At 38.5% G+C, this 25,801-nt stretch overlaps 1 protein-coding gene across 21 annotated transcripts in view; it reads left to right on the top strand.

Moving 5' to 3' along the window:
• ADGRL2 (adhesion G protein-coupled receptor L2) overlaps positions 1-25,801 on the top strand; it is a 194,471-nt gene that overhangs the window by 131,118 nt on the left and 37,552 nt on the right. For 12 of the 21 annotated variants that reach the window (XM_039484166.1, XM_039484185.1, XM_039484172.1 and 9 more), the window contains exons 4-11: positions 2,056-2,165; positions 7,352-7,366; positions 8,231-9,031; positions 18,957-19,253; positions 19,780-19,883; positions 20,728-20,913; positions 21,844-21,882; positions 24,718-24,901. In XM_039484166.1, coding sequence (XP_039340100.1) covers positions 2,056-2,165; positions 7,352-7,366; positions 8,231-9,031; positions 18,957-19,253; positions 19,780-19,883; positions 20,728-20,913; positions 21,844-21,882; positions 24,718-24,901 — 1,736 coding nt within the window. The remainder of the gene's footprint in view (positions 1-2,055; positions 2,166-7,351; positions 7,367-8,230; positions 9,032-18,956; positions 19,254-19,779; positions 19,884-20,727; positions 20,914-21,843; positions 21,883-24,717; positions 24,902-25,801) is intronic. The other 9 variants (XM_039484174.1, XM_039484168.1, XM_039484182.1 and 6 more) reach the window with 3 other exon arrangements.

The raw sequence follows: 25,801 nt of genomic DNA, 5'->3' as shown, positions 1-25,801 counted from the left end.
GGAGTCAAAGGCTAGACTATTGTTTTAAGTTCTGGCTTTCTGGCAACAAAATGGCAAATGAAATTTAACGTGGATAAATGTAAAGTAATGCACATTGGAAAAAATAACCCCAACTATACATACAATACGATGGGGGCTAATTTAGCTACAACTAATCAGGAAAGAGATCTTGGAGTCATCGTGGATAGTTCTCTGAAGATGTCCATGCAGTGTGCAGCGGCGGTCAAAAAAGCGAACAGGATGTTAGGAACTATTAAAAAAGGGATAGAGAATAAGACAGAGAATATCTTATTGCCCTTATATAAATCCATGGTACGCCCACATCTTGAATACTGCATACAGATGTGATCTCCTCATCTCAAAAAAGATATACTGACACAGAAGGGCAACTAAAATGATTAGGGGTTTGGAACAGGTCCCATATGAGGAGAGATTAAAGAGGCTAGGACTTTTCAGCTTGGAAAAGAGGAGACTAAGGGGGGATATGATAGAGGTATATAAAACATGAGTGGTGTGGAGAAAGTGAATAAGGAAAAGTTATTTACTTGTTCCCATAATATAAGAACTAGGGGCCACCAAATGAAATTAATGGATAGCAGGTTTAAAACAAATAAAAGGAAGTTCTTCTTCACACAGTGCACAGTCAACCTGTGGCACTCCTTGCCTGAGGAGGTTGTGAAGGCTAGGACTATAACAGGGTTTAAAAGAGAACTAGATAAATTCATGGAGGCTAAGTCCATTAATAACTATTAGCCAGGATGGGTAAGGAATGGTGTCCCTAGCCTCTGTCAGAGGGTGGAGATGGATGGCAGGAAAGAGATCACTTGATCATTACTTGTTAAGTTCACTCCGTCTGGGGCACCTGGCATTGGCCACTGTCAGCAGACAGGATACTGGGCTGGATGGACCTTTGGTCTGAGCCAGTATGGCCTTTCTTATATTCTTTATTCAGTTTGCTAACAAACAAAACTCACCCATGAGAAGATGAGCCAAGCTCTTTTCTTTTTAGTCACTAAACTGTCTGACCTTTTACTTTCCTGTTTCTTTTCATAGGACACTTAAGATATTTTTCTTTATTTCTTAAGTTTTGCATAGCTCTGGTGAAGCTATCTGATGATGTTGCGTTTCAAATGCCAACCTAATATCTCTTCTATATTTTTAAAACTGAACAACAGTCTAAAACAGTTGCCAGTTTTAACCATTACTATTTTTTGTACAAAATAACGTAAATAGCAGTTGTTCCTGTCTACCATGGAAGCTTTTGTGCAACGTTCTATCTAATGGCACAATCAGTAGGTTTCTAAAGTGATCCCTTAACTGTTTTAATAAAGAGCTTTTTTTCCCCCTTGGCGGGTATTTCAGTTTAAACAACTCTCTGATGGTTCAGCAGTTTTAACTGTTATTTCAAAATATCCTCATCAGGTCATTCTTTGCAGTGACTTCTCCTACTTCCTATAATCCAACAGAGAAATAGCCATGTTTGCAATGGGAATTTTAATAATACATTGATTGTTCCTTAATTTTCGTGAGTGTGAAAGTTCATGTTCTTGATCTGTAGTAACCCCTCAAACCAAAATCAGAGCTCTCTTTTGGTACAGAAAACAAACATTCAGCAGCATGTACATGTCTAAAGATCAAGGGAATTGGTTCTGGCATAAGCAAAGTCATGTCAAAACTATTCATATTGATTACTTCACGTTATTTTAATATGCAAGCATCTCACATCAAAACAATACTCCATATTGATTTATTACATGTTTTATTGAGTATCGGTATGGAGCCAATGGGATAGTTACCTCAGTCAAAGGGGAGGAGTTTTAATATTTGGAGTAACATTGACTCCCAGATCTAAGGGTATGAAGCTTGAACTGAAATATTATCTTAACACTTTATTTATGGATGTTAACTGATCTAATATTAATTATTTCTGTTTCCTTATTGATTGGATTGCCCAAGTATGAAAGGAGTCTGCTCTGTATTACACTATTTTGGTATAAAATTGCAAACTAAAATCTCATTTTAAATTAATTAGCTTACTTCTTATTCCACTTACAGGTGCAACAACCGAACACAGTGTATAGTAGTTACTGGGTCAGATGTGTTTCCTGATCCTTGTCCTGGAACGTACAAATATCTTGAAGTTCAGTATGAATGTGTTCCTTACAGTAAGTATAAACTTTTTTTGTTCTTGTTCACTTCCTCCAGCCTTCACGCTTAATGCTGGAGCACTACTATATGCAAAAGAAGCATATGTCTATGGCCTACAGAACCATTATGCATGCAGAGCACTTACAGACTAGGGCCTCCAATTAGCTTCACGAAGCGTGGAAGGAAGCCATAGTGTGATGCTGGCCAAGTGTCTGTCTGTGTTCTTAAGTGTTTGGCTTTTAAGGCTACTGTTTTTCAAGAAACAAACTTGAATTAGCTATTCAGTAGGCTAGATAGAAATTTGTTCTTTTGCCCAGTACCAGTTGCTGACAAATTGGTTTGGCTCACAGTTTTCTAAAGAAGGAATTGACTTCAATTTTAATCATTATCAACTTGAAAGGCTACCTGCTGTGTGGTTACTTTGGGTGCATGACAGAACCCACTACAGAGGTATCGGAGGCAAGTGTCTCGGTTATTATTAAATTTTGAAAGAAAGCTTTGTGCTTTCAGGTTCAGGAGCACATTCACAACTGCACATGAATTCAAAATTAATAATTTATCATTAAATTGATAAAATATCTCTTAGTATCACATAGGAAAAAGGAATAGACATTCATCTTTAACATAAATAAAACAATTTGTTTTATGACTGGAAATAATCTTTCAAAAAGAATATTTTAAAATTTAATACTCAGAATGAAAAATCAGTAGTCCGTGGCACTACAGCAGTTTTGCACAATGTTCTTTCTAAAGCCAGAATTCAGTAGTATTTAAAATTATAATGAAAATTGTTTTTTTAAACTGAAGAGTATTTGAGTTTTTAAAAGTTCTGCTTATTCAACACTTTCAACTGTTTTCATTTCCTCTTAAGGTCACTCTTTGGAGTGACTTCTCCTTCTTCCTTTAATCCAGCAGAGAAATGGCCATGCTTACAGTGTGAAGTTTAGCAATACAGTGATTGATCCATAAATTGTTCCAGTTGTTAAGGTTAATGTTCTTGATCTCAAACCAAACTTTCATTTGGACAGGAAACAAAGCTTATCTCAGATACAAAAAACTCTCAAGTAGCAGAAGATACACATCGGAAACACAAGGGAATGAGTTCTGGCACAAGTAAAGCCATGTCAAAACTGTCCATATTGGTTTTTGCACATTATTTTGAAATGCAAACTTCTTAAATCAAAACAGTGCTCTATATTGCTTCACTACATTAGCTTTATTCAGCATCCATTAAAGGCCAAACACAAATCACCTTTTGTTTTCATCCCTGCTGTGTATTTCTGTGTCATTGTGAAATGGATGCTTTATGATTTTTTTCTATACCCTTTGTAGGTTGGACGCCTATTTTGTACACTACTCCTTGGCACTGTTCCTCCCGTGTGCAATATTGGTGACCCGTTGTAACCTTTCTTCTTGTCCCACTTTTGAGGAGTTATGTTTTGTCCCAATCTAACCAATATTATTTTATTTAATTAAAGTCACTTTTACTTTAGCACAATTTCTGTTCCCAAATTCCTAGAAAAAGGGCATTGCGTCTTATTCCAAAGCATGAGGTCAATCAAAAGCCAAGAGGTTATTTTTTCCGTGGAGCCAGTTCCAGTAGGCCAATCTATAGAGAAAAGTATTATGCAAATATTATCAAACTTTAAAACAATTTTCTATGCTGTTTTAGGGAGACATGTGTGGATATATTCTACTGATTGGGTATTCCTATCTACAGAGACTTTTTCTTTTTCAGTTATCAGAAGTATAGTGCCACAATGCAGCCGTACGCTGATCTCTAACTTGTAGCCATTCTGTTCCTTAAAATGTTTGCTTTGTTTAATTCCATTGACGCCCCCCGTCAATTATTCTGTGTTAGTGTAACTGTGGACTCGGATATAGATATATATATTTTTTTCAAAGTGAATATTAGAAAGTTGTAACTTCAGCTTGCACAGTGGTAACACCAGGAGTAGTTACAACGTTGTCTCAGGAATTATCCTATTGGCAACCCCCAGAAGGTTTGACGAATCAGTCCAGATAAGCTTTACCATTCTAGTGCTTAACCTAATCTTGTGACGTCTCACTATCCCTTCCCATTTTTTTCTCTTCCCTCTTACTACTTCCCAACATCTATCCCTATATTTCCAAAACTACTTCTCTTTGATGCCCAACAAAAATGCATTTATCAGTTCTAGTGTTCTCTCCCTACTGGGCTGTGTGTGACTGCTCTATATGAATCTTCAGTGCTCTGGGCCCTTTGTGGCACTTAAAAACACAGTGCTGGCATGTAGAATGCCTGAAATGCCAAGGTTTGCAAATTGCAGTTGGCCCACCATAAGAGTTTGACTCATGTTAGAGCCCCTAGGAAGGATTTCAGAAAGGTCGTCTAAGCCTTTTGGAGGTCTAGGTGAGGGACAGGGGTGGCTCTATGTTTTTTGCTGTCCCAAGCATGGCAGGCAGGCGGCATGCCTGCAGGAGGTCCGCTGGTCACACGGATTTGGCGGCGCGCCTGCAGGAGGTCCGCTGGTCACACGGATTTTGCGGCACACCTGCGGGTGGTCCGTTGGTCATACGGATTCGGCGGCGTCCCTGCAGGAGGTCCGCCGGTGCCGCGCAATCGGCATCCCCACCGCCGAATTGCCGCCGAAGCTGCGGGACAGGCGGACCTCCTGCAGGCACACCACTGAAAGCCACCTGCTTGCCACCCTCACAGCAACCGGCAGGCTGCCCCCCGCGGCTTGCCACCCCAGGCACGCGCTTGCTGCGCTGGTGCCTGGAGCCGCCCCTGGTGTGGGAAGAGGTTACTGATCCCTACATTTCAACTGTAAAACCAAAAAAAGTTCTTGTTCCTGTTCCTATTTTTTTTATTCTTGTTCTGAACTGGTCTCTTTTCCCTATCCCTTCACACCCCAAATCTTTAATTATCACAAGATTTTGTTTTTTAAAAAAGCTATGAAATCTCATGGTTACTTCCATTCTGTCCATGAGAGTGTAAACATGGTTGATAGTGTGAGATTTTGTGGTAAAAGTTATAGCTCTCTCTCACACATGAATTTAATGTCTCACCCTTGTATAGTGTATAGCATTTTTCATGTCTCGCTGGCCTTCATAAATACATAGCTACCTTGCTGACCATGCATATGGCTAGAGCTCCCTGGATTCTGTGTTCTTGGTCCTCATAACAAAATCCTTTATGAGAAACTTCTTTCGTTTGCCTCTCAAAATTTATATCTATTGCTGATATTTTTCTGATCCTCTTCAATAAAAACGATCTTTTGGGATGCCCAGGTGAATCTCCATTAAAAATGGAGTTCTAAACAAATTTGATATGCATTGCTTTGTCCTAAAATTAGAGTGTTATTGATTGAATTACAGCGAAATTGAGAGTGCCCTACTTGACATTTCTCTCAATTATGCTGCACAATATATGTTGATACTTTGATTGAATAACAGAAGTCAGCCCTTGTAGGATTAGTAAGCACATCAGAAGCACTACTTTCTACATCTATGCATGAAATTTTATTTTAAGACTTATTTGGACTCAGGAATTCAATGGAAAAACATTTAAAAAGTGTTTTATTCTCTCTCTATTGATTGGACTTTGAAGCATTTGTTTACTTTAGTAAGCCCATCTGTCCCTGAAAAGCGTACAGCTGTACACAAATGTACTCAGAGCAGACATGCCATTAATGATTTTTGTTATCCATGTCTTTTCACAATTGCCCTACTATTACTGATTCTAAGCAGGTACAATATTGCTCTTTGCTGAGGAATAAGCTTCATGCATCATAGTTCACAAATGGAATCATCTGAAAGTCACTATCAGAATTGTGGCAACCTAGAAATTCTGTTCTGTTTACTTTGATAAGTCCATAACTACAAATAGCAGGAAAATATGTATGTTATCTGAAGATGTATAAATGAACAAGGCTAGGAAAAATACCATTCATTTCAAAAACATTAACCAAAAAAAAGTTTCTAAATTGTCCCCTGAAGAAATATTAGATGGGTTTAGTCAGTGCTGTTCTCACATAATACCACAGGTAATGTTGTTAAATGAAACCAAAAATCCACAACCTTTTGTGGAAGAAAGAAAGATGTTTCCTAGATAATACCATAATACTGAAGGTGTAATAGCTGTACAGGTAGTTTTCATATGCTTCTTTGGTATCAACAGATACTGTTACAAAGGAGTGGTACAACTGGCATTGTCCAGGTCATTTATTGAAACTGAAGGAACATACTTCAAAAGTCCCACTGACAGTGTGAACTGGTTTTTATGGCTAGTAATTATTGGGAGGCTATTTACTGGCTGCACTTTGGTTGTAACACCCTTCATGTAATTACATAATCTATTCCTTTAAACTTCTTTGGGAAGGAATTGCTTCAGTAATGTAACAACTCTGCTAATCAGGTTTGTTTTATGAAGCACTTTCCTTTAATGGTGTGTGTGGTGGTGGAGATGGTATTTATTTTCAATGCTTGGTATGATTGTCTTTACATACTAGCTTGCTGTTTCGGGCTTAGTCGATGATGCTGGAGAATGCCTGAATGAGCTAAATGTTAATTTTTTTCTTCTCTTTTCTTCTTGCTTACTGTGCTTTTGCTTCTTCCTTCTAGATATTTTCACTTGTTCCTTTTACTCTGATTTTGCAGTTCTAGACTGAGAAGTTACAGTATTCTCAAGATTAACATTCTGGGTGGGGGAACCCCAAGGAAAACTAAAGGCAATGAGCCGCTTCACTTACAAGAAAGAAAAACAGAACACTGACCTGGGGATTATAAGCACGTGCCCACACATTCACTCAGACACACGCCCACACACCCCTACTTGTGTATAATATATATTAATATTTCATTTTAAAAAAACAACGTGGTAGGAATATACATTGCATTTGGGAAGGGTATGTATGTCATGCATTAGTGAAGTCATTCATTATTTATTCAGGTTCACTAAGTGAAACTACATGCCAACATATCGGTGTTGCCTCCTTAATCTACTAAAATGATTGATCCATGTTCACTTATGTAACTTTAGAATCTTTCTCCTGCTAGGTTTTCCTGTTGTCTGTTTCTCTTTATCCAATATAGTGCAGTTCTTATTCTCCCTATATTTAGCGTCTGTTACTAATTTAATCTTAGATTAATAGTCAATTTATGTTAATCTTCTTTCTTTTTTCCTTGCACTTTTTTATTTTTCTTCCGATGCTTAAAATAGAAGTGGAGCAAAAAGGTAAATAACGTATACAGTCCAAACCCCAGCTCCTTGTTATGTGCCTTATGGATGTTAACCTCCTCCCTTCCCCTACCCACAACACTCTGATATTATGATAATCAGCAGGATCTTATAAGTACACCTCATAAAGAAGTCGACTGTTTGCAGTAAAGAGACTTGGTTGCTTAAAGTAGGTGGTGGGATATAGTGTCTGAAAAACTCGGGGCTGGAGGGGAGATTCCCTTACTTTCTCTCTTTCCCTCTCTTTCTCTCATCCTTGGGTACTTTCCTGTTAATAAAATGTCATCTTGCCTGGCTTCCAGAACCCTCTCCATAGCATGCCTTGGTTACAGGGTTTCCTGGTCTGTTTCATTCATTGCTCTGGTTGTGTTTTGTTTTCTCTGCTCCTAATTGCTTTCTCTATATACCTGATGATTTGTTTTGTTTCTTTATTTTTAAGCGAGGCACCTCCTTTTTCAGCCTCACCACTTCTAAAAGTTCTAAACAATTTGATGTAGTTTTTTTTTTAACTGAAATGACCTACCGCACTACTACACACCAGTTAAAAGCTCTGGAGCCTAAATGCAGTATTCACTAAAGTCTAAGATGAAAATGCAAGAGTAGCTCTACATTTTTAGATGTGTGCTATTGAGCCTTGGTCTGTACTAGTGAAAATAGTTCCCATCCACTTTACATACTGGTACAATAAGAACATGGTAACATTAAGAAAAGTGGATGATAAAGAGTGATAATTGCAATTATTATACAATTAAATGAATCTTTTCTTCCTGACACAATCATTATGACTTATCTAGTCTGTTTGGTTGCATGAATGTTTTAATTTGACATAATTCTTGTCTTACTTCTCTCTGTGACTGTTAGTTTTTGTTTGCCCGGGGACGTTGAAAGCAATTGTGGACTCACCGTCTTTATATGAAGCTGAACAAAAGGCAGGTGCTTGGTGCAAAGATCCTCTCCAGGCTGCAGATAAAATATACTTCATGCCATGGACTCCATATCGCACTGATACTTTGATAGAATATGCTTCTTTAGAGGACTTCCAAAATGGACGCCAACAGACAACTTACAAACTTCCAAATCGAGTGGATGGCACTGGATTTGTGGTGTATGATGGTGCTGTATTTTTTAACAAAGAAAGAACCAGGAACATTGTAAAGTTTGACTTGAGGACTAGAATTAAAAGTGGAGAGGCCATTATCAACTATGCTAACTACCATGACACTTCTCCATACAGATGGGGAGGAAAGACTGATATTGATTTAGCAGTTGACGAAAATGGTTTATGGGTAATTTATGCGACGGAACAAAACAATGGAATGATCGTTATTAGCCAATTGAATCCATATACTCTTCGCTTTGAAGCAACATGGGAAACCACATATGACAAACGGGCAGCATCCAATGCTTTTATGATATGTGGAGTCCTCTATGTAGTCCGATCAGTGTATCAAGACAACGAAAGTGAAACTGGCAAGAATGCAATTGATTACATTTACAACACCAGGTTAAGCAGAGGAGAATACGTAGAAGTTCCCTTCCCCAACCAGTACCAGTACATTGCAGCAGTGGATTACAACCCAAGAGATAACCACCTGTATGTGTGGAACAACAACTTCATTCTCCGATATTCTCTAGAGTTTGGCCCACCTGACCCAGCCCAAGGTAAACATTTGCTTTTACTTCTGCAATCCACTTGTATCATCGTTACTATAACATATATTCAGACATTTTTGTGTATAGACCTTGATTTTGGCAGAAGGACAAGGCTTTCTTAGGTACATGGCAGTGTTACTTTATGTTGGTATGACACACATTGAAGTGCCTACTTTGTAGCTCTAAATCACAGGAGAGTTATTTTATTAGGAATAAATGCTTGTATTTGTGTCACCTTTATTAGAAGAGATCTGTTGAAATAAGATTATTTAATTCATTTGGAGCCAGAAACCTGTTAGCTTGTGCTTTGCTTCCCGACTTTAAAATTGATTATAATATACCTGCAGACCTTTTAACTTCTTGGCACCAGCAGTTGAAAGAGATGTGTGCTAGGAGGTCTTGGGGGGACTGATGGGGTTAATGTGCAATTCCAGGTATAAATGTTCTAAAGTTTTTCCATCCTGCTTGCACTGTTTCCAGTATCTGCTTAGATAAGATTATTCTACATCTTTCTAGCAGATTATGACATTGTAGAATTACACATTAGTCTTCCAGGTAAATCTGTAACAATTGCAGTCAATCTGAAATGAGCACCTTCCCTCCCTCCTCAAAAAGAGGCCTTTTGGGACACAGATCTCATAAGAAATGACTTCCAACAAGTATGAACCACAAGTTAATACCTAGAGATAGAGTAAATTCATGAAGAACTACTCTGTGTGGAACATTTTGGCAACGGGGATACAGGGAGGGGGAAGAATTTTGACAAGCTTTTTTATCATTGAAGGCAAATATTTCACTTCTCATGTCATTAATGTATACATTTAGTAACTTTTTTTTACACTTCAGAAAATCTTACAGTAAGGTCTTGTCTAATATGCACAAAAGTTGTAACACTTCAGTTATACCAGTATAGTCAAAGTGGTACCATCCCCACTAGTGCGAACACAGTTATATTGGTATAAAGGTGCTTTTTACCAGTATAGCTATTCTTAGTATGGGAAGGAGAACAAGCTATGCTGGTATAAGGTACCTTCATACTGCTATTACTGCGTCCACACTGACGGTTGTACAGGTATAGCTATTTTGATTAAAAAAAAATCCCACCCCCTAACTGATTGGTACAAAAACTGTATGTAGAATTGTAGACTAAGCCTTAGCTTGTTTTTGGAATGTTGTAATATGTTGTAACTGGATGCTGCAGAACGTTTAACGATGATGGGGTGAATTGGAAAACAGATCCTGGTTCTAAGTATTTTATGGGACTGTGGCAACTGCCCTAGTGTTCGTTTCACTGTAGGAGATCTAGTCAAACAGAAGGTGAGTGAAGCAAGAGCTTGAAAGGGAGTAAAAAGCTTTTTAAACTCTTTGCTAATACTACTCTTCCCTTCCTTATATAGAACACAGTGTTAGCCACAGAGTTTTCACAGTTCGTCCATGAAGGTATCTTTAGAAAATTTTGGTGGTGGTTTGAGAGTCTCTGTGTAATTATCCTGTTGCAGTTCTAAGCTCAGTGGAAGACAATGAGTGTATATTGATTTTTAATTTTATTTTACTACAGACTCACAAATAAATCTGTGTACTTGTTTCTCTTAGCGATTGGCTAAACAAGAAGTAGGACTGAGTAGACTTGTAGGCTCTAAAGTTTCACATTATGTGTTTGAGTGCAGTTATGTAACAAAAAAATCTACATTTGTAAGTTGCACTTGCATGATAAAGAGATTGTAATACAGTACTTGTATGAGGTGAATTGAAAAATACTATTTCTTTTGTTTATCATTTTTACAGTGAAATATTTGTAATAAAAAATAATACAAAGTGATCAGGGTACACTTTGTATTCTGTGTTGTAACTGAAATTGATATATTTGAAAATGTAGAAAAACATCAAAAATATTTAATACATTTTAATTGGCATTCTATTGTTTAACAGTGTGATTAAAACTGCGATTATTTTTTGAGTTAATCACGTGAGTTAACTGTGATTAATCGACAGCCCTAATATATATAATCTATAATCTCTAGCCTGCTTCTTGCTTGCTTATATATACCTGCCCCTGGAGATTTCCACTACATGCATCCGACGAAGTGGGTATTCACCCACGAAAGCTCATGCTCCAAAACGTCTGTTAGTCTATAAGGTGCCACAAGACTCTTTGCTGCTTTTACATAATCTAATATATAACTCATACATATATACACATAAGAACTAAAAATAATTTTTACCTCAAGTCTCCTTCAACCTAAAGGTATGTCTACACTGCAGCTGAGATCATTCTTCCCAAATTAGGTAGATGGATTTGTGCTAAAAATAGCAGTGTAGCCGGCTCAGTCTAGCCACCTGAGTGTGTATCCAGGGAGTCAGAGCAGTTTTGTACTCAGCTCCCCCGAGCTGCTGGTCAGACTACCCCTGACAACAATGCGTATTTTTAGCTAGCTCCAGAAGAGCTAGCACGAGTCTGTCTATCCGTGCTGGGAAGCATGCTCTGAGCTTTAGTGTAAACATACCCTAAGCCAGCTCCTCATAGTTAAAGAAACAGCACATTGAAGAGGGACAGAAGCTGCCTAATATGAATGCTCTTTAAATACACAAAAATAAAGTGATAGAGGGATTAGGAAGACAACCCTTAAAGCCAACATTTTGTTTGTATAAAATACTCAGATGACTTTAGTGTCAGCATAATATTCATTTAATCTGTGTAAATTGGCCATCAGTTTTCTTAGTACAGTACAATGTGATTTTGGTGACAGCATGTGTAAGACACTTATTGGTAGGCTGGAGACTGGAGATCAAATTTTGAGATCATTGGGTTGACTAGAGGGTTGGTTGGGTTTTTTGGTAGTTGCACAAGATCATTTATAACAACTGTCAATGCACACTTTATATGTGGAACTCATTTCCAGAGGGTGTTGTGATGGCCAAAAGTATTAATGGGTTAAAAAAAAGAATTAGGTAAGTTCAGGGAGGATAGGTCTACCAATGGTTATTAGCCAAGATAGTCAGGGGTGCAACCCCATGTTCTGGGTGCCCCTAAACCTCGGTCTGCCAGAAGCTGGGACTGGATGTTGGGATGGATCACATGATAATTGCCCTGTTCTGTTCATTCCCTCTGAAGGATCTGGCACTGGCCACTGTCAGAAGACAGGATACTGGGCTAGATGGACTATTTGTCTGACTCAGTATGGCCATTCTTATTTTCTTAACTGTCTATTCATAAAGTTGGGTGTTGTTTCTACATCTTTTAACCATAGCACCTTGGTGTTTTGCTGCCTTGTCCTAAAATACCCTAGTATCAGGCATTTAATGATGTCATAGAGTTAGTGCTGCAAAAGCAGATGTCCTGGCTTTGTCTTCTTCTGTTGGAATGGTTAATTTGGGGCCATTATGAAAATTTAGCAATCTGTGTCACTTCTCTTTGGAATGGGAGCAGTAATGACTCTCTCTGATCCCTCTGTCACCTGTCTATCTGCTGTCTTGACTCTGTCAATGCTTGGCTACACCATAACTTCCAAATGCCGAGTGTTTTAAAGACTGAAGTCCTCCTGGGTAAAAAGACTTCTTTGTCGTATCTGACTCACACTCCTGAAGTCAGACATTCGCATTACTCCAAAGGCCGAAAATCTTGGACTCGTTCTTGACCTCAGACCTGTGTTTTCCTTCTTCAGATGTCTTCCTTATGTTTAATTCTGCCTATTGCAGTCTCTAGAATATTGCCAGTATTTGACCTTACTTTGACCCTGCCTTTGCTGAAACCCTTATCCATGCTTTAATCACAATCTCTCCTATTGCAATTGTCTATTTTACAATTTTCCTCAATTCTTCAGGGAATTCAGAATGTTGTGACCAAAGTACTCTCTTGCACCAAGAAACAGACCCCATATCACATCAGCCTTTTCTCTCCTTCACAGTCCCTTCCGTTGACTTCATCCTTTGTATGCTATTTTCCCCCTCTCTGCACTTATGGGAATTACTGTACATAGTTCTGTAAAGTATTCTCTATGGTACCACAGCACTTTGATACTTCTTATGATGGACACCACATAACAACTGTGCAGGAATGTGGTTTCTTGGGTTAAGTGAAAAAAGAAGTTTTTTAAAAGTTGTATTCCTAAATCAGTAAATAAATAAAATATATTTTGACTTAAAATAACAAACAGATGCAACTCAAAACAAGTGTGTGAACCATACCAGACTCTTCTTTACTGTCTAGCAAGCCCTGTGGGTGAGGATACTGCAGTTTTTCTACTACACATATCACAGACACCCAAAGAATGCAAGAAGGCAGTAGAAATTCAGGAATAAAATACTTTCTAAGTTGAAAGAATTAGGAGGGGCAGGGGGTATTTTCAAAAATGGATATGTTGTTACACTGTAATGCTTCTTTGGCATCAAAGAGAAGGCAGATTCTTTTCTCAGTGAATTAGGGGAAGATTTAATCTATGTTCATTCCAATTTGCGCTAACCGTGCAAAACAGTTCAAACTGGAGTTCATTCTCCTTATTTGCAGCATGTTAACTATCATTACATTTTATCAAATCACTGCAGGAAAATATAGCAGCTGTGGGTGTGTGTAGAGCACAAGCCCTTATAGTGCCATTACCCAGGCCTTAAAATAATAGGAAGTTGGTGCAAATAAATCTTTATCACCCCAAGAATCTTCCAAGGAGTCATGCAGCAAACAGCTAAAGAAAATCAGATCTCTGCCATTATCTCATGCTGATGATTGACTGAGGAGTGGTCATGGTGAAAGAGATGAGATAATGGTAGCCAATTAACCCAGTTTTCAACTGTAGCAATTTTGCCAGTTTATTGAAACCTTTATTATCATGTTTCAGAGTAGCAGCCGTGTTAGTCTGTATCCGCAAAAAAAAAAAAAAAAAAAAAGCAGCAAAGAATCCTGTGGCACCTTATAGACTAACAGACGTTTTGCAGCATGAGCTTTCGTGGGTGAATGCCCACTTCGTCGGATGCAAGCATATCATGTGCAGATATCAGTTAAGAACATGGTTATGCTAACTTTGTGCTCTCAACTAAGCAGGATTGGCTGGGTTAATAGCTGACTGCGCAGCTTCTTAATACCTAGGTGGTGCAGGAAGTGTTGGTGATTTCCCGGAGTCAGTAATGAAACAATACCCCAAGTCTGTGCTAGGGGGGCCATCTTTCAGAAAAAACGTAAAACAAAGGTCCTTGCTACTTGTGGGGTATTTCAAATCCCACGGCACTGTTTGTGAGAATAGGAAGTGTTAACTCAGTGACCTAGCCAAATGGCAATGTGACTGTTGTTATTTTGATAGGATAAAATTTTCAAAAGTGCTTAAGTGACTTAGAAGCCTCAGGCCTGGTCTAAGCTCGGGAAATAAAATCGGTATAACTATGTTGCTCAAGGGTATGAAAAATCCAGACCTCTGAGAGATGCAGTTAAGCCAGCCTAACCCATGGTATAAACAGCGCTATGTCAATAGGAGAATTCGCCTGTAGACCTTGCTATCGCCTCTCGGGGAGGTACAATAGCTATGCCAATTGGGGGAAGCTGTCCTGTCAGCATAGGTAGTAGCTTCACTGAAGTGTTACTGCGGTGCAGCTGCAGTGGGGCAGCGTTTTAAGTTGTAACAAGCCCTAAGTCTTATTTTCAGAATTGATTTAGGCACGTAGGCAGCTACATCTCATTGAAAGTCATTGGGATTTAAAGCCAGATTTTAAAAGGTATTTAGGCACCTAAAGATGCAGATAGGAACCTCGTAGACGTGCCTAGGCCCCAACTTCCATTGAAGTCAATGGGAGTCAGGCATTTCAGTGAAAGTTAGGCACTTAGATGCCTAGTGGGATTTTGAAAAGAAGTTATGAGCATATTTAGGTGCCAAAATACCTTTAGTAATCTGGCCTTTACTATCTAAATTATGCTTTCCATTGGTGGGGAAATTATTATTTACTCCCCGTCTTAAATTGTTAGGCTATTCTGTTACGTAGCACACTGTTAAACAGTTGCTGTATTTCACCCCAGTGGTTCCCACATTTTCAGTGGTGGAAGGAGTAATCCATTTGGGAAGAGGGGTCCCAACCCTCCCGGATTGTCCTGGAGTCTACCAGAATCAGCCTCGGTCTCCCAGTGACTATTGAAAACAATCCGGGAGATTTTAATAGGCCGCTAAAAATCCAGTTGGCGGCGCAGCAAGGCTAAAGCAGGTTCCCTACCTGCCCCCTGGCTCCGCACGGCTCCCGGAAGCGGCCGGGATGTCCATTTCCTAGGCACAAGGTCGGCCGGGGGGTGGGGGGAGGGGAGGTGTCTCCATGCGCTGCCCCCGCCCCAAGCACCAACTCCGCAGCTCCTATTGGCCGGGAACTGTGGCCCTGAGCCTAGAAGCCGGAGGGACATGCCGGTCGCTTCCAGGAGCCGACCGAGGTAAGCGCTGCCCGGCTGGAGCCCGCATCCCTGAGCCCCCTCCTGCACCCAAACTCCCTCCCAGAGCCTGCACCCCCAACCGCCTCCTATACCCCAGCCTTGAGCTCCCTCGGCCCCCGACCAGAGCCCCCTCCTGCATTCCGAACCCCTCAGCCCTTGCCCAGAGCTCACTCCTGCACCCCAGAGCCCTCATCCCCTCCCGCACCCCAACTCCCTGCCCCAGCCTGGAGCCCCCCCCCACTATGAATTCCTCATTTCTGGCCCCACCCGGGAGCCCACAACCCCACCCTGAACCCTCAGGCCTCTGCACCCCAACCTCTGTCCCAGCCCGGTGAAAGTGAGTGAGGGTGGGGAGATGGAGTTAGCCGGGGCAGAGCCTCAGGGGAAGGGGCAGGGCAAGAGTGTTCGGGTTTGTGCAGTTAGAAAGTTGGCAACCCTATTTGGATAGTTTGAGTATTAATTTAAATTTGGTCTAGCATGTCTAGGATATAAGTGTAAGCTAATTTACCATCTACACAATAATTACATTTACCTCCTTTTGTTTGTATTTTTACTTGTTTGTGCAGTCCAGTTTCAGTTGAACACATTCTCACAAATTATTTTTTTTTAAAGGAAGTTTTCCTCCTCCCACGGCCACAAGTATTGTAGCGCCGTCTAAAAGTTAAAGACCAAACAAAATGAGAGTTCGTAACTGCTTTAGTTTTGATGTGGGAGGCAAATTAAACATTTCTTAACCCCCTACAGTCCTGTCCCCACTCCTGGGCACAAGAGGGTGATTTTCTACCTGACTCTGAGATGCAGTCCTGGGGTGTAAGTAGTTACTTGACAGCTGTCACCTCCTCATTGTGAAAGTTCTGCTTGATGGCATATCAGGCTTGCATGTTCTCTCCTTCCTAGTGCTGTAAAAATATTACCTAATAGTCATGATTCGAATTAAGTTGCAATGAAAAAGAATAAACTCCAGTTTTGCATCTAAATAGAAATCTTAGATTACATTATAGATTAAATCCTTCCATAGTTCCTTAAATACAAAATGACCAGCCTTTTAAATGCTTGATGTTTTTCAAAAGTGATTTAGTGAATTGTGGTGTTCTTTTAACATTTTCCACTGAAGGTGCTTCTCCTTTCCTGCACTTCCAACTCCGTTTGGATTATTGTAGTGTGCTCTCTCAGATATGCAATTCCACTCAGGTCTTGAGAAAAGTATTTTGTAGATAGATTTTTAAAATCAATTTTATGTGATTTTATGTTATTACTAATTAGGGATTGTAAATAATTTTTAAAATGTCTTTCTTATTACAAGTATTTGCTGATCATCCCCTTAAAAGCAAAGTAGATGTGCTGTATAATTTATTTTAATGGGTAGCATTGAAAATAGTCTGTAGCAAATCAGCTGCACTCAGAGTTGCAGTATGAAATTGTGTTCTTAAAATAGTCACCTCACTATTGAATTTCAAATATTTGTCATGAGTCCTTTTACTGATATTTAGCTAGTTCCTATAATATTTAGACTATTCTTATCCCAAAACCAAAAGTAAAGGTCTAATAACAGTACTAATTGCAATATTGTTAATACAGATTTCATTGATTAAATATGTACTAATTAGCACTGTGTGTCATGGGATATATAGGATAATAGTTATAATCTGTTCTCGCCTGCTCCGTTCTCCTCTCTCCACCCCTCAGCACCTGATTCAGCAGCAGTTACTTGACACTTCTTCAAGTGATTGTGATGCTTTTGACAAATGTTAATTGAGAAAGCACTGAAAGCCTGGCTGCATTGTAATCAAAAGAAAATTACGGAGGTTTCACAAGATGTCATGCAAATACGTACAAAAAAAAGATAGACAGGTTTGAATAGGTTTTTGCTGCAGCTGGGTAGGCAAGAAGTTCAGCAGGATTACACAGGCAGTACTCAAACAGTAAATAAATTAGAGTGGAAATAAGATGCAAACTTAAGAAGTTTCTGATTGAGATGGAGAATAATGTCAGAAATAATATCTTTGCATATATTGTTTTTACAAGAAATTTAGTTTGCTCTTTAAGAACTTGAAACTGAAAACAAATAAAAAATTGCCATGTAAATTTATGCTGTAGCATGGTCAGTTGATAGTGTCTGTAAAACATTTATCCATGAAGAATTGTTATAAATGAATAATGTGAAAAAGGATTTTAATAAAAAATAATTGTGTTACGTGAAATGTATAAACAACATTTGAGACTCTTAAAACATTTTTTTAAAAATTCAAAAAAATCTGAAAGACAGCTTGGGTACTTCTTTTCTTGTTTACACTTGCGGTTTAATTTAATTTCAAGTATGTATATTTTTGATAAATCATAGCCCAAGGACATGAGGTGAAAATTCCCCTTGTATGATTAGGGTAAGCCTATGAGAAGTAACAGAAAAAAAACCCCAAACCTGACAACCCCAAAAACTGAAAAATGTCAGATCTGTTTGTTTCCAGTATGTCTAACAAAGGTGAAGTAAATACCTGTCCTTCATTTTAAATACTTCAGGGCAGGGGTTTGTCTTTGTTTTGTCTGTAAAGCATCATGCATACCTGTGGAGATGCAGAAATAACAAATGATGCAGCTGCATTCTTCAGCTGGCCCTTATTGCTATCAGATGAACAAATTATGGTGGTGAGCATAATATTCATAGATACAATAGATACCAATATTATACTTCTGTAGCCTAATAGGACTCCAAACCGATCTGTTCTGTACTTCATCAGTACAAGGATTATTTGTTAGTACATTCCATATGTGGGTTAGCAGAATCAATCGGTTGTGGGTCTCAAATCACAAATTATCTGGCCTAACCCAGTGTTGTTTTGACACACAAGATTAAGCCATGTATTTGCCATGGGCTTGAATTACTGGTTTCTTCATACCCGCTTTATATTTAAAAAAAAAAAAAAAAAGTTAAAACCTGAGATGATCAAAAGCTAAGACAACACATACATACTAGGCTTTTCTTCTGTTGAGATCTAATCAAGCAAGAATGATGCTGGGTGGGAAGATGTTACAGTAATTATTTTCCTGCAAGGTGTAGAGTGGGTGACTTGATGTTTTTTAAATTTTAAATGGCCTAGTTATTTACAGCCCACAATTTTTTGTTTTTACACCGAGCTTGATTGTTTACAGCACATTGCTTTAAATTATTCTATCATACTGCTCTTTTTTAAGGTGATTAGAACGTGTTTAATTGTTTTATGTGTATTTGTCATGTACTGATAATTCATTACCAGTGCCCCTCGGCCTTTAGCAATGTAACTATCAATTTGTATCAGAGAGAAGGTGTAAACAAAATGTACTGAACCATCATGTTAATTTGAGACTGAGAGAATTAAAAAAAGAATAGAAACTCATTCAGAATTATATGCTTAACGGTGACTGTAGAGAGCGCAAAAGATTGATACTGAAATAAAGAAAAAAAGACACAAGAGAATCATGTAAAATCACATAACCTTTTTTTACCTTTCTTCACTATTCTGAAGAACAGTTATTTTTATTACTCTTATTTTCTCCCTACAGTGCCTACTACCGCAGTGACAATAACTTCTTCAGCAGAGCTATACAAAACAACTGTGTCAACCATAAGCACGACTTCACAGAAAGGCCCCATAAGCACAACATTAGCTGGAGGCACAAAGGAAGGAAGCAGAGGGCCCAAGCCACCACCAGCAGTTTCCACAACGAAAATTCCTCCTGTGACAAGTTTTTTCCCTTTGCCAGAGAGATTCTGTGAACCTGATGAGGCCAGGGGGATTAGCTGGCCTCAGACGCAAAGAGGAATGATGGTTGAACGCCCTTGTCCCAAAGGAACTCGAGGTATTGCCTTAAACAAAATCTTGATCTCAAGTAAATGTTTCAAAAGGAATGGACAACTTTCATGGCATTTTTTGTTTTGGGGAATCTCAAACTGTCATGATTTTTGTTACTCGGAGTATGTAGTGTTTGTTTAGGCTTTGATCTATAAAAGGCATTTGATAATAGATACAGACTGACCTCGCACACACTTTTCAAGAATCCAGGGCAAATTTTAGGTCTTTGCCTGAGAACTGTAGAGAAGCTTGCTTACAGCTGCCTTTCCCATTATGAGCTGCTCTCTGGATGATTTCCAGGGAAAATCAAGAGATTTTTGTTTGTTTGCTGTAAAAGTCTGATACTTTACCCTGACTTGTATATTGCCGTTTGTAATTTACATTATTTTCTTACATTTTGTCAGTTATTGTCAGTTGTTTCCACTACTGCTATTCAAAATTTAATATAGAGTTTGGAGTGCATTGTAGCTGATTTCCCGAATGCATGCAGAAAAATGGTTTCAATTTCACTGTTGTTTCTACATCTGTTGTAGGAACTGCCTCGTATCTCTGCATGGTTTCCACTGGAACATGGAACCCTAAGGGCCCTGATCTTAGCAACTGTACCTCACACTGGGTAAATCAGCTGGCTCAGAAGGTTGGTTGGAACCCTTTAATATGATACACACTGGTGATTAAGGGTTTTAACTCTGAACATAAATTATTCAGCTTTGTATGTTGAAACCATCTTTATTACTCTTTGTTCAATTTAAAAGCAGAAAGAATTATGCATACTTTGTCTGCAAAGCATTTACTGAAAGTTAGGTTCACATGTGTTCTTTGGTAAGCTGTTTTCTAAATTAAACTCTTTTAATGAGTCCATGCTTGCTTAATTTCATTCCTATTAAATTCAAACGTGCTTTTTGATGTTCAATAGGAAAAAAAGTACATTCACCTAATAAATCAAGTACTATAAAGTGCACGCCAAAATATGTATGGTATAAGCAGATGTTTAGCTAACTGAAAATGATGGAAGAAACTAGAATTCTAAAAATGTGTATTAAAAACAGAATATGATTAGAGTGCAGCATCACTTTTTGTTCTTCCCCTCCCTAGTGAGCATTAGTGAGGTTTATGAAACTAAATAATTTGCCATCACTACCAGCTGCTTGACTTTCAAATGCCTCAAACACTGGTATGAACAAAAAGATTTATTAGTGTTTGATAACAGTGGTAAAATGAAAGTGAAGATGAAATAGAAGATCTGGCCCAAAATCACCAATCTGATTTCTGGTTTTGATGGCTGTTAAAAGCTGCTTTTGTATGTTATGGATCTAAGAACTTTTAATCTTCTAAGATAAAGTTATTGGTTCAATTAGTTGTGGATTTCAACATACATGCAAATGATTATTTCACCACAACAAAGGTATACAGAGAATCAGAATTGGAAGCCACAAGCAGAACAAGGGATCCTGCTGAGATAATATAAATTGTCTTTTCAGATCAGAAGTGGAGAAAATGCTGCTAGTCTTGCCAATGAACTGGCTAAACACACCAAAGGACCAGTTTTTGCTGGTGATGTGAGTTCATCAGTGAGGCTGATGGAACAGTTGGTGGACATTCTTGATGCTCAACTGCAAGAACTGAGGCCTAGTGAAAAAGACTCAGCTGGGCGGAGTTATAACAAGGTACACAGCTTCCCACACCTCCATCTGCTAGGATAATCCTTTTTTTCCTTTCAGAAACATTACTGCCAAATCCATGCTTTACTCCTACTGTACAAATAAAGGTTTAAGAAAAAAACAAATCCACAATAAAGTGTAAATTTTATTAATTGGCTGACATGAAACTCAGTAGATGACTGGGTTCAAATATAAAATGTGTGTATGCTTATTCAAATATTGAATATATCACCTCTGCTTTGAGAAGAAGGGACACTATTGAACTCTGGGGAGTAGCGTATCTTCATGGAAACCCATTGCAGGCTCAGAGCCTTTTTTAGTCCATTTAAGACCCGAGCATTAGTCACTAATGATAATTGGGTATATTAAACATGTTACTACTACTGGCAAATATTATCACAGATAAAAATATCTCTTGATGTTCTTGAATATGAATCATAATAACATTATCATTCCAGTTTTCCTGTTGTGGTTGCTAAACATCTTGCCCACTGTGATTGAGTCAGCATAATATAAATTAAGGATTTTTCATCCAGTCTGTTTTGGAAAGACCATCCCATCCTCTCACATCTCCTACTCTGGCAGCTACAGTCTTGGCATTTTAGCTCTTGCAAGAGTGGTTGATGGTTTTTTCAAAATCCCTATCTATATTGCTGAGCAGAGTTCCTCCAGAGACCAAGCATATGCCCATAGTCTACCCATAGTTTGAACAGAACTCCCACTTTTGGAGGAAAGGATGGTTATAACCAGGTATATGGTTGGGGAGCAGGGTTCTTCAAGAATGTTGCATGGCCCCATGGAAGTACATTGGGCTAAAACTAGACAGACATCTGGACTCTGCATACTGAAGAGTTGACACACCAGACTAATTTTTGGATATTTTTGTAGCTTCCAGAATGTGTCTAACCTCTGATTTTCTTTTTTCTTACTAAAAAGCTCCAAAAACGAGAGAAGACATGCAGGGCTTACCTTAAGGTATCTCTCCTGTGCTGTCACCCTGCTTTCACCCTGCTTCAGCAACCTGCCACGCTTTATCATCTTGCTGCATGATCCTATGTATTTCAGTCTTTGATAAATGTGTTTTGTGCCCCATATCAACTGTACAAATGTTGGCTTTGCACAGGTATAATACTCTCAGAATAAGCAAATGATCAGCGCTTAAAACTCTTCTCCTTCCCCCTGCCCCCAATCAAAAAGTACAAGAACAATAATGAGCATTGTAATTTGGAGATGATAATATCTCTGTTTCCCTGTGTTATGTTTGTGGAGAAAAAATGTCAATAAAACAGAAATGGTGTCATATTGCTACTTTCTCGCTTTTTCTGAGGTGCAATCTTAAATTCCAGAGATTTTTGTTAAGAGTCTTTACAAAGGTCAGATTCAGTAACTTAAGGGGGTGGACTGCAAATAAAAATAAAATTATTCCTGTAACTTTACAGTACAGTGTGTGCCAAGTGCCCCATTAGCTAAGCTACAAGGGGCATGCAGTATATTGTTACCTGACTTTCAGTTACTTACAGATTCTGCAGCCTCCATCCCTGCAGTGCCCAGTTCCCACACTGTGATGCTGTGCCAGTTATGTCACTGCCACCACTCAGTACTGCTAGTGGAAGAAACTGGCCAAGAGTGGATCACGTAAGTGGCTTTTTAAAATTATATTGTACGGTTTTTCAAAGTTTCTTTTTTAATATTATTAATTTTTGCTTACACCCTATGGGATTTAAAACTTTGAAACACCGCACAACATAATAAAAAGAAAAGCCTCTTATCTGACATTCCCCCCTTGATATAGGACTGCTCCAGTCACCAGCCTTCACAGGCTGGAGCCTTGCATAGAAATGGGTGCTGGTTGGTCACAGCAAGAATAGTTACTTGGAGATCCAAAAAGAAAAAAGAAGTAGGAGTGGTGGAATCAGATTTCAAATAATAATATTTTAATTGTCCCTTTTAGCGTGGTTAATGGGGAGCACAGCAGATATTGTTGGAATGGACTGAATTTTCATAATTCATTTGCAGTTCACCTTTTAAGATATAGGTTAATGGGAAATGTAGTAATTGGTGTGTTGCCCAGGACACGTGTATCATTGGGACAAAAATAGTCTTTTATTTTTTCCCCCTCTCTTTAGCAGGGAGGAGAGCGCACCTCAGAAATATTATTATATTGATAATCATTTTGATTCTTCTGAAGAAATACATAGAGTTAGATTGTACCATAATAAATAAGGCATGCTTCAAGTTAATGAATGCATATAATCAGCACGGTATATAGATACACAAGAAACAGTAGCGTGACCTTAATTTCTGACCGGTATCATTTTCAGTGAGTCTCAAATGAGCTTCTCTGTTCAGATAAGAATAACAAACCTCTTGAAATTACAAATCAAAAACTGACTTACACTATGCAAATGAAGCAAGTTCCCACTTTGTGACAGAGGATTCAATTGTACCTCAGATTAGAGGCTCCAATCTGTATTTCTTGGTGACTAATGAATCTGGCCTCTGCAGACCAATTTCTGTTCCACTCTAGTTAATGGCTGCAGCAGTATCAGTGTGAGCATTTTGACTATTCTGTCTCCCATTAGAGGGGAAAAAAAAGCCTTTTAATGCCACCTCGAAGTATCTTCAACCTGCCAGACAGGTTGTGTGGCTCACAATGCTGGCAGAAAGAGGATATAAAGATGGATTAGGCTAATTAATCTTGCTCTGACAATAGCCTCAACCAACTTTTTCTATTCATTCATGTGCACAGTGTAGTATTCCAAACCAATATTTTTGTGTTCCGTTTCCATTCCCAGTGTTTTTAAACTGATCAAATTATATATGTGCTTAATGACACATTATGACTAGGTAAATGGGACAATGATTCAGCAATGCATGGCATATTCAATGCACAGCTACATTATGCATTAATGTGTAAGAGCCTGCCTTCAATTGATTAACTGATTACTGTGATTGATTGGATTAGTTTGTAAAGAGAATGTAATGATGTCTCTTCAAATTCCCTTTTCTCCTTACTTACTGTTGTTTTATATGCAGCTTAATGAACCCTAATATATAATAATATAGTTGTCACAGTGCAGACTTTAAAAAATGGGAACTTTGTTCAGTTTTGTAATTACGCTTTCACAGATAACAGGGTCAGTCAGTAGGCATCTTGTTTGCTCTACTGATTTCCTTTGTTGAATGACCATTGTGCAGGAATGGAAGTTAGTAAGCTTCCAAGTATTTGTCAACAGGTACAGGAAAGGGGAGAGAGAGTGATGCAGACTATTTTATAACTACCGAGGCAACTTCATTTCATGCCTCTTATAATAAAAGAGAGCGTTGGTCTTAGACAACAGCTTATGGTACTGTAGCTGCATGTGTTGTGTTAAGTTTGCAGGATAATAGTATTGCCTTTTTAGCCTAAACATTGGAATGCTGGCTTTGGTATTTTTGGTGTTTTCTAAATATGAATTATATTTTTTTGACATTAACTTCAATATTAAGCTTCAGGCAAGACCATTTGCATTGGTTCTTACATTTCTTAGCACATTAATAATGGAGTCTTCATATCTGATACGAAACAAGTCAGATCTGCATGTTTACCAGTGACAGATAACGCACTGCTGGTGGCTTGTGCACCTCTATTTGTTTTAGTTCAACAAAGGGTTGGAAATATTTTTATGTTGAAAATAGTTTTCTGGTGCAATTAAATCACAGTAAATCATCTTGAGAGTTAAATATTATAATTGTCACCAGATAACATTGGAAATTTTCCCCCACTGCCTAGGGCAATCACACCTAATGATAGTCTTCTAATGAATACAGGCAATTGTTGACACAGTGAACAACCTGCTCAGGCCTGAAGCTCTAGAATCCTGGAAAGATATGAATTCTTCAGAACAAGCACACGCTGCAACAATGTTACTTGATACACTAGAAGAAGGGGCTTTTGTCTTGGCTGACAATCTCTTAGAACCAACTAGAGTCTCAATGCCCACCGAAAACATTGGTAAGTTAATTTGACTTCAAGTGTAGTTTCAAGTACTGCATATCCCGGTATGACAAGAAAACAACATCCAAGGTTACTAGTCACAGTACACTAAGAAAGCTGGGGTCTGCAGTACTTGGTAATGAGCTACAGCTTCCCATCTGGGGGGGAAAAGTGTTCGTAAATTGGGGTGATTTCTTAATTAGTTAAAAAAAGTATTCTTCTGTGGCATAATTAATGCAATGTAAAAAAAGTAAAGCAGTTTATGTTGCAAAGTTCATCAACAATTGAAAAATCCTTAGCAAAATGTATGGATATGAATAGTGCTTAAATGCCAGAGAATGGATTTTCTGAAGTAACTGAAATGCTTGCTGTGGAACTGTGGAAATGTTTTCACATTATATATAATCTACTCCTAATGAATTTAAATTACTTTCTGGAATGTGCTTTGCCAGTTAAATGTTTTAGGCACATAGAACATGGACTAAATGTTTATATTAAACATAACTGCCTTCAGGTGAAAATGCATGCAGTGAACTACATCTCCCATAATGCAGAATAGCCATACTCCATAGATTGCAAAATAGTTGCAGATACGTGGAACATAATTTAGAATTTAAATGGTGGCCCTGATGAAGGGTTCAGCATTAGGGATCTACAAATACAGATATAGTCTTGAGTTAGTTAAACCCATTGCTGGTGCATAAAATTAAAATGTCTTTAGTGTACTGATGAGTTACGCCTCAGTGAGGTACAAGGGGAAAGGGAAGCATATGATGCAGAGGTGCTGAGTCAGAGGCTTGGGGATTGGGCTGAGAGATTTGGTAATGGGAAGAGTATTGAATAAATAATTTTTTGGATGGGGGTGTGAGAACAATGTGGAACTGCTGGGTAATTAGGGTCTCGCAGGTGAAAGGCCTC

The sequence above is a fragment of the Mauremys reevesii genome, linkage group 8 (assembly GCF_016161935.1).
Source record: "Mauremys reevesii isolate NIE-2019 linkage group 8, ASM1616193v1, whole genome shotgun sequence".
Classification (NCBI taxonomy): domain Eukaryota; kingdom Metazoa; phylum Chordata; order Testudines; family Geoemydidae; genus Mauremys; species Mauremys reevesii.
Note: the sequence above shows the minus strand (reverse complement) of the source record. Positions and strands in the feature narration are given on the sequence as shown.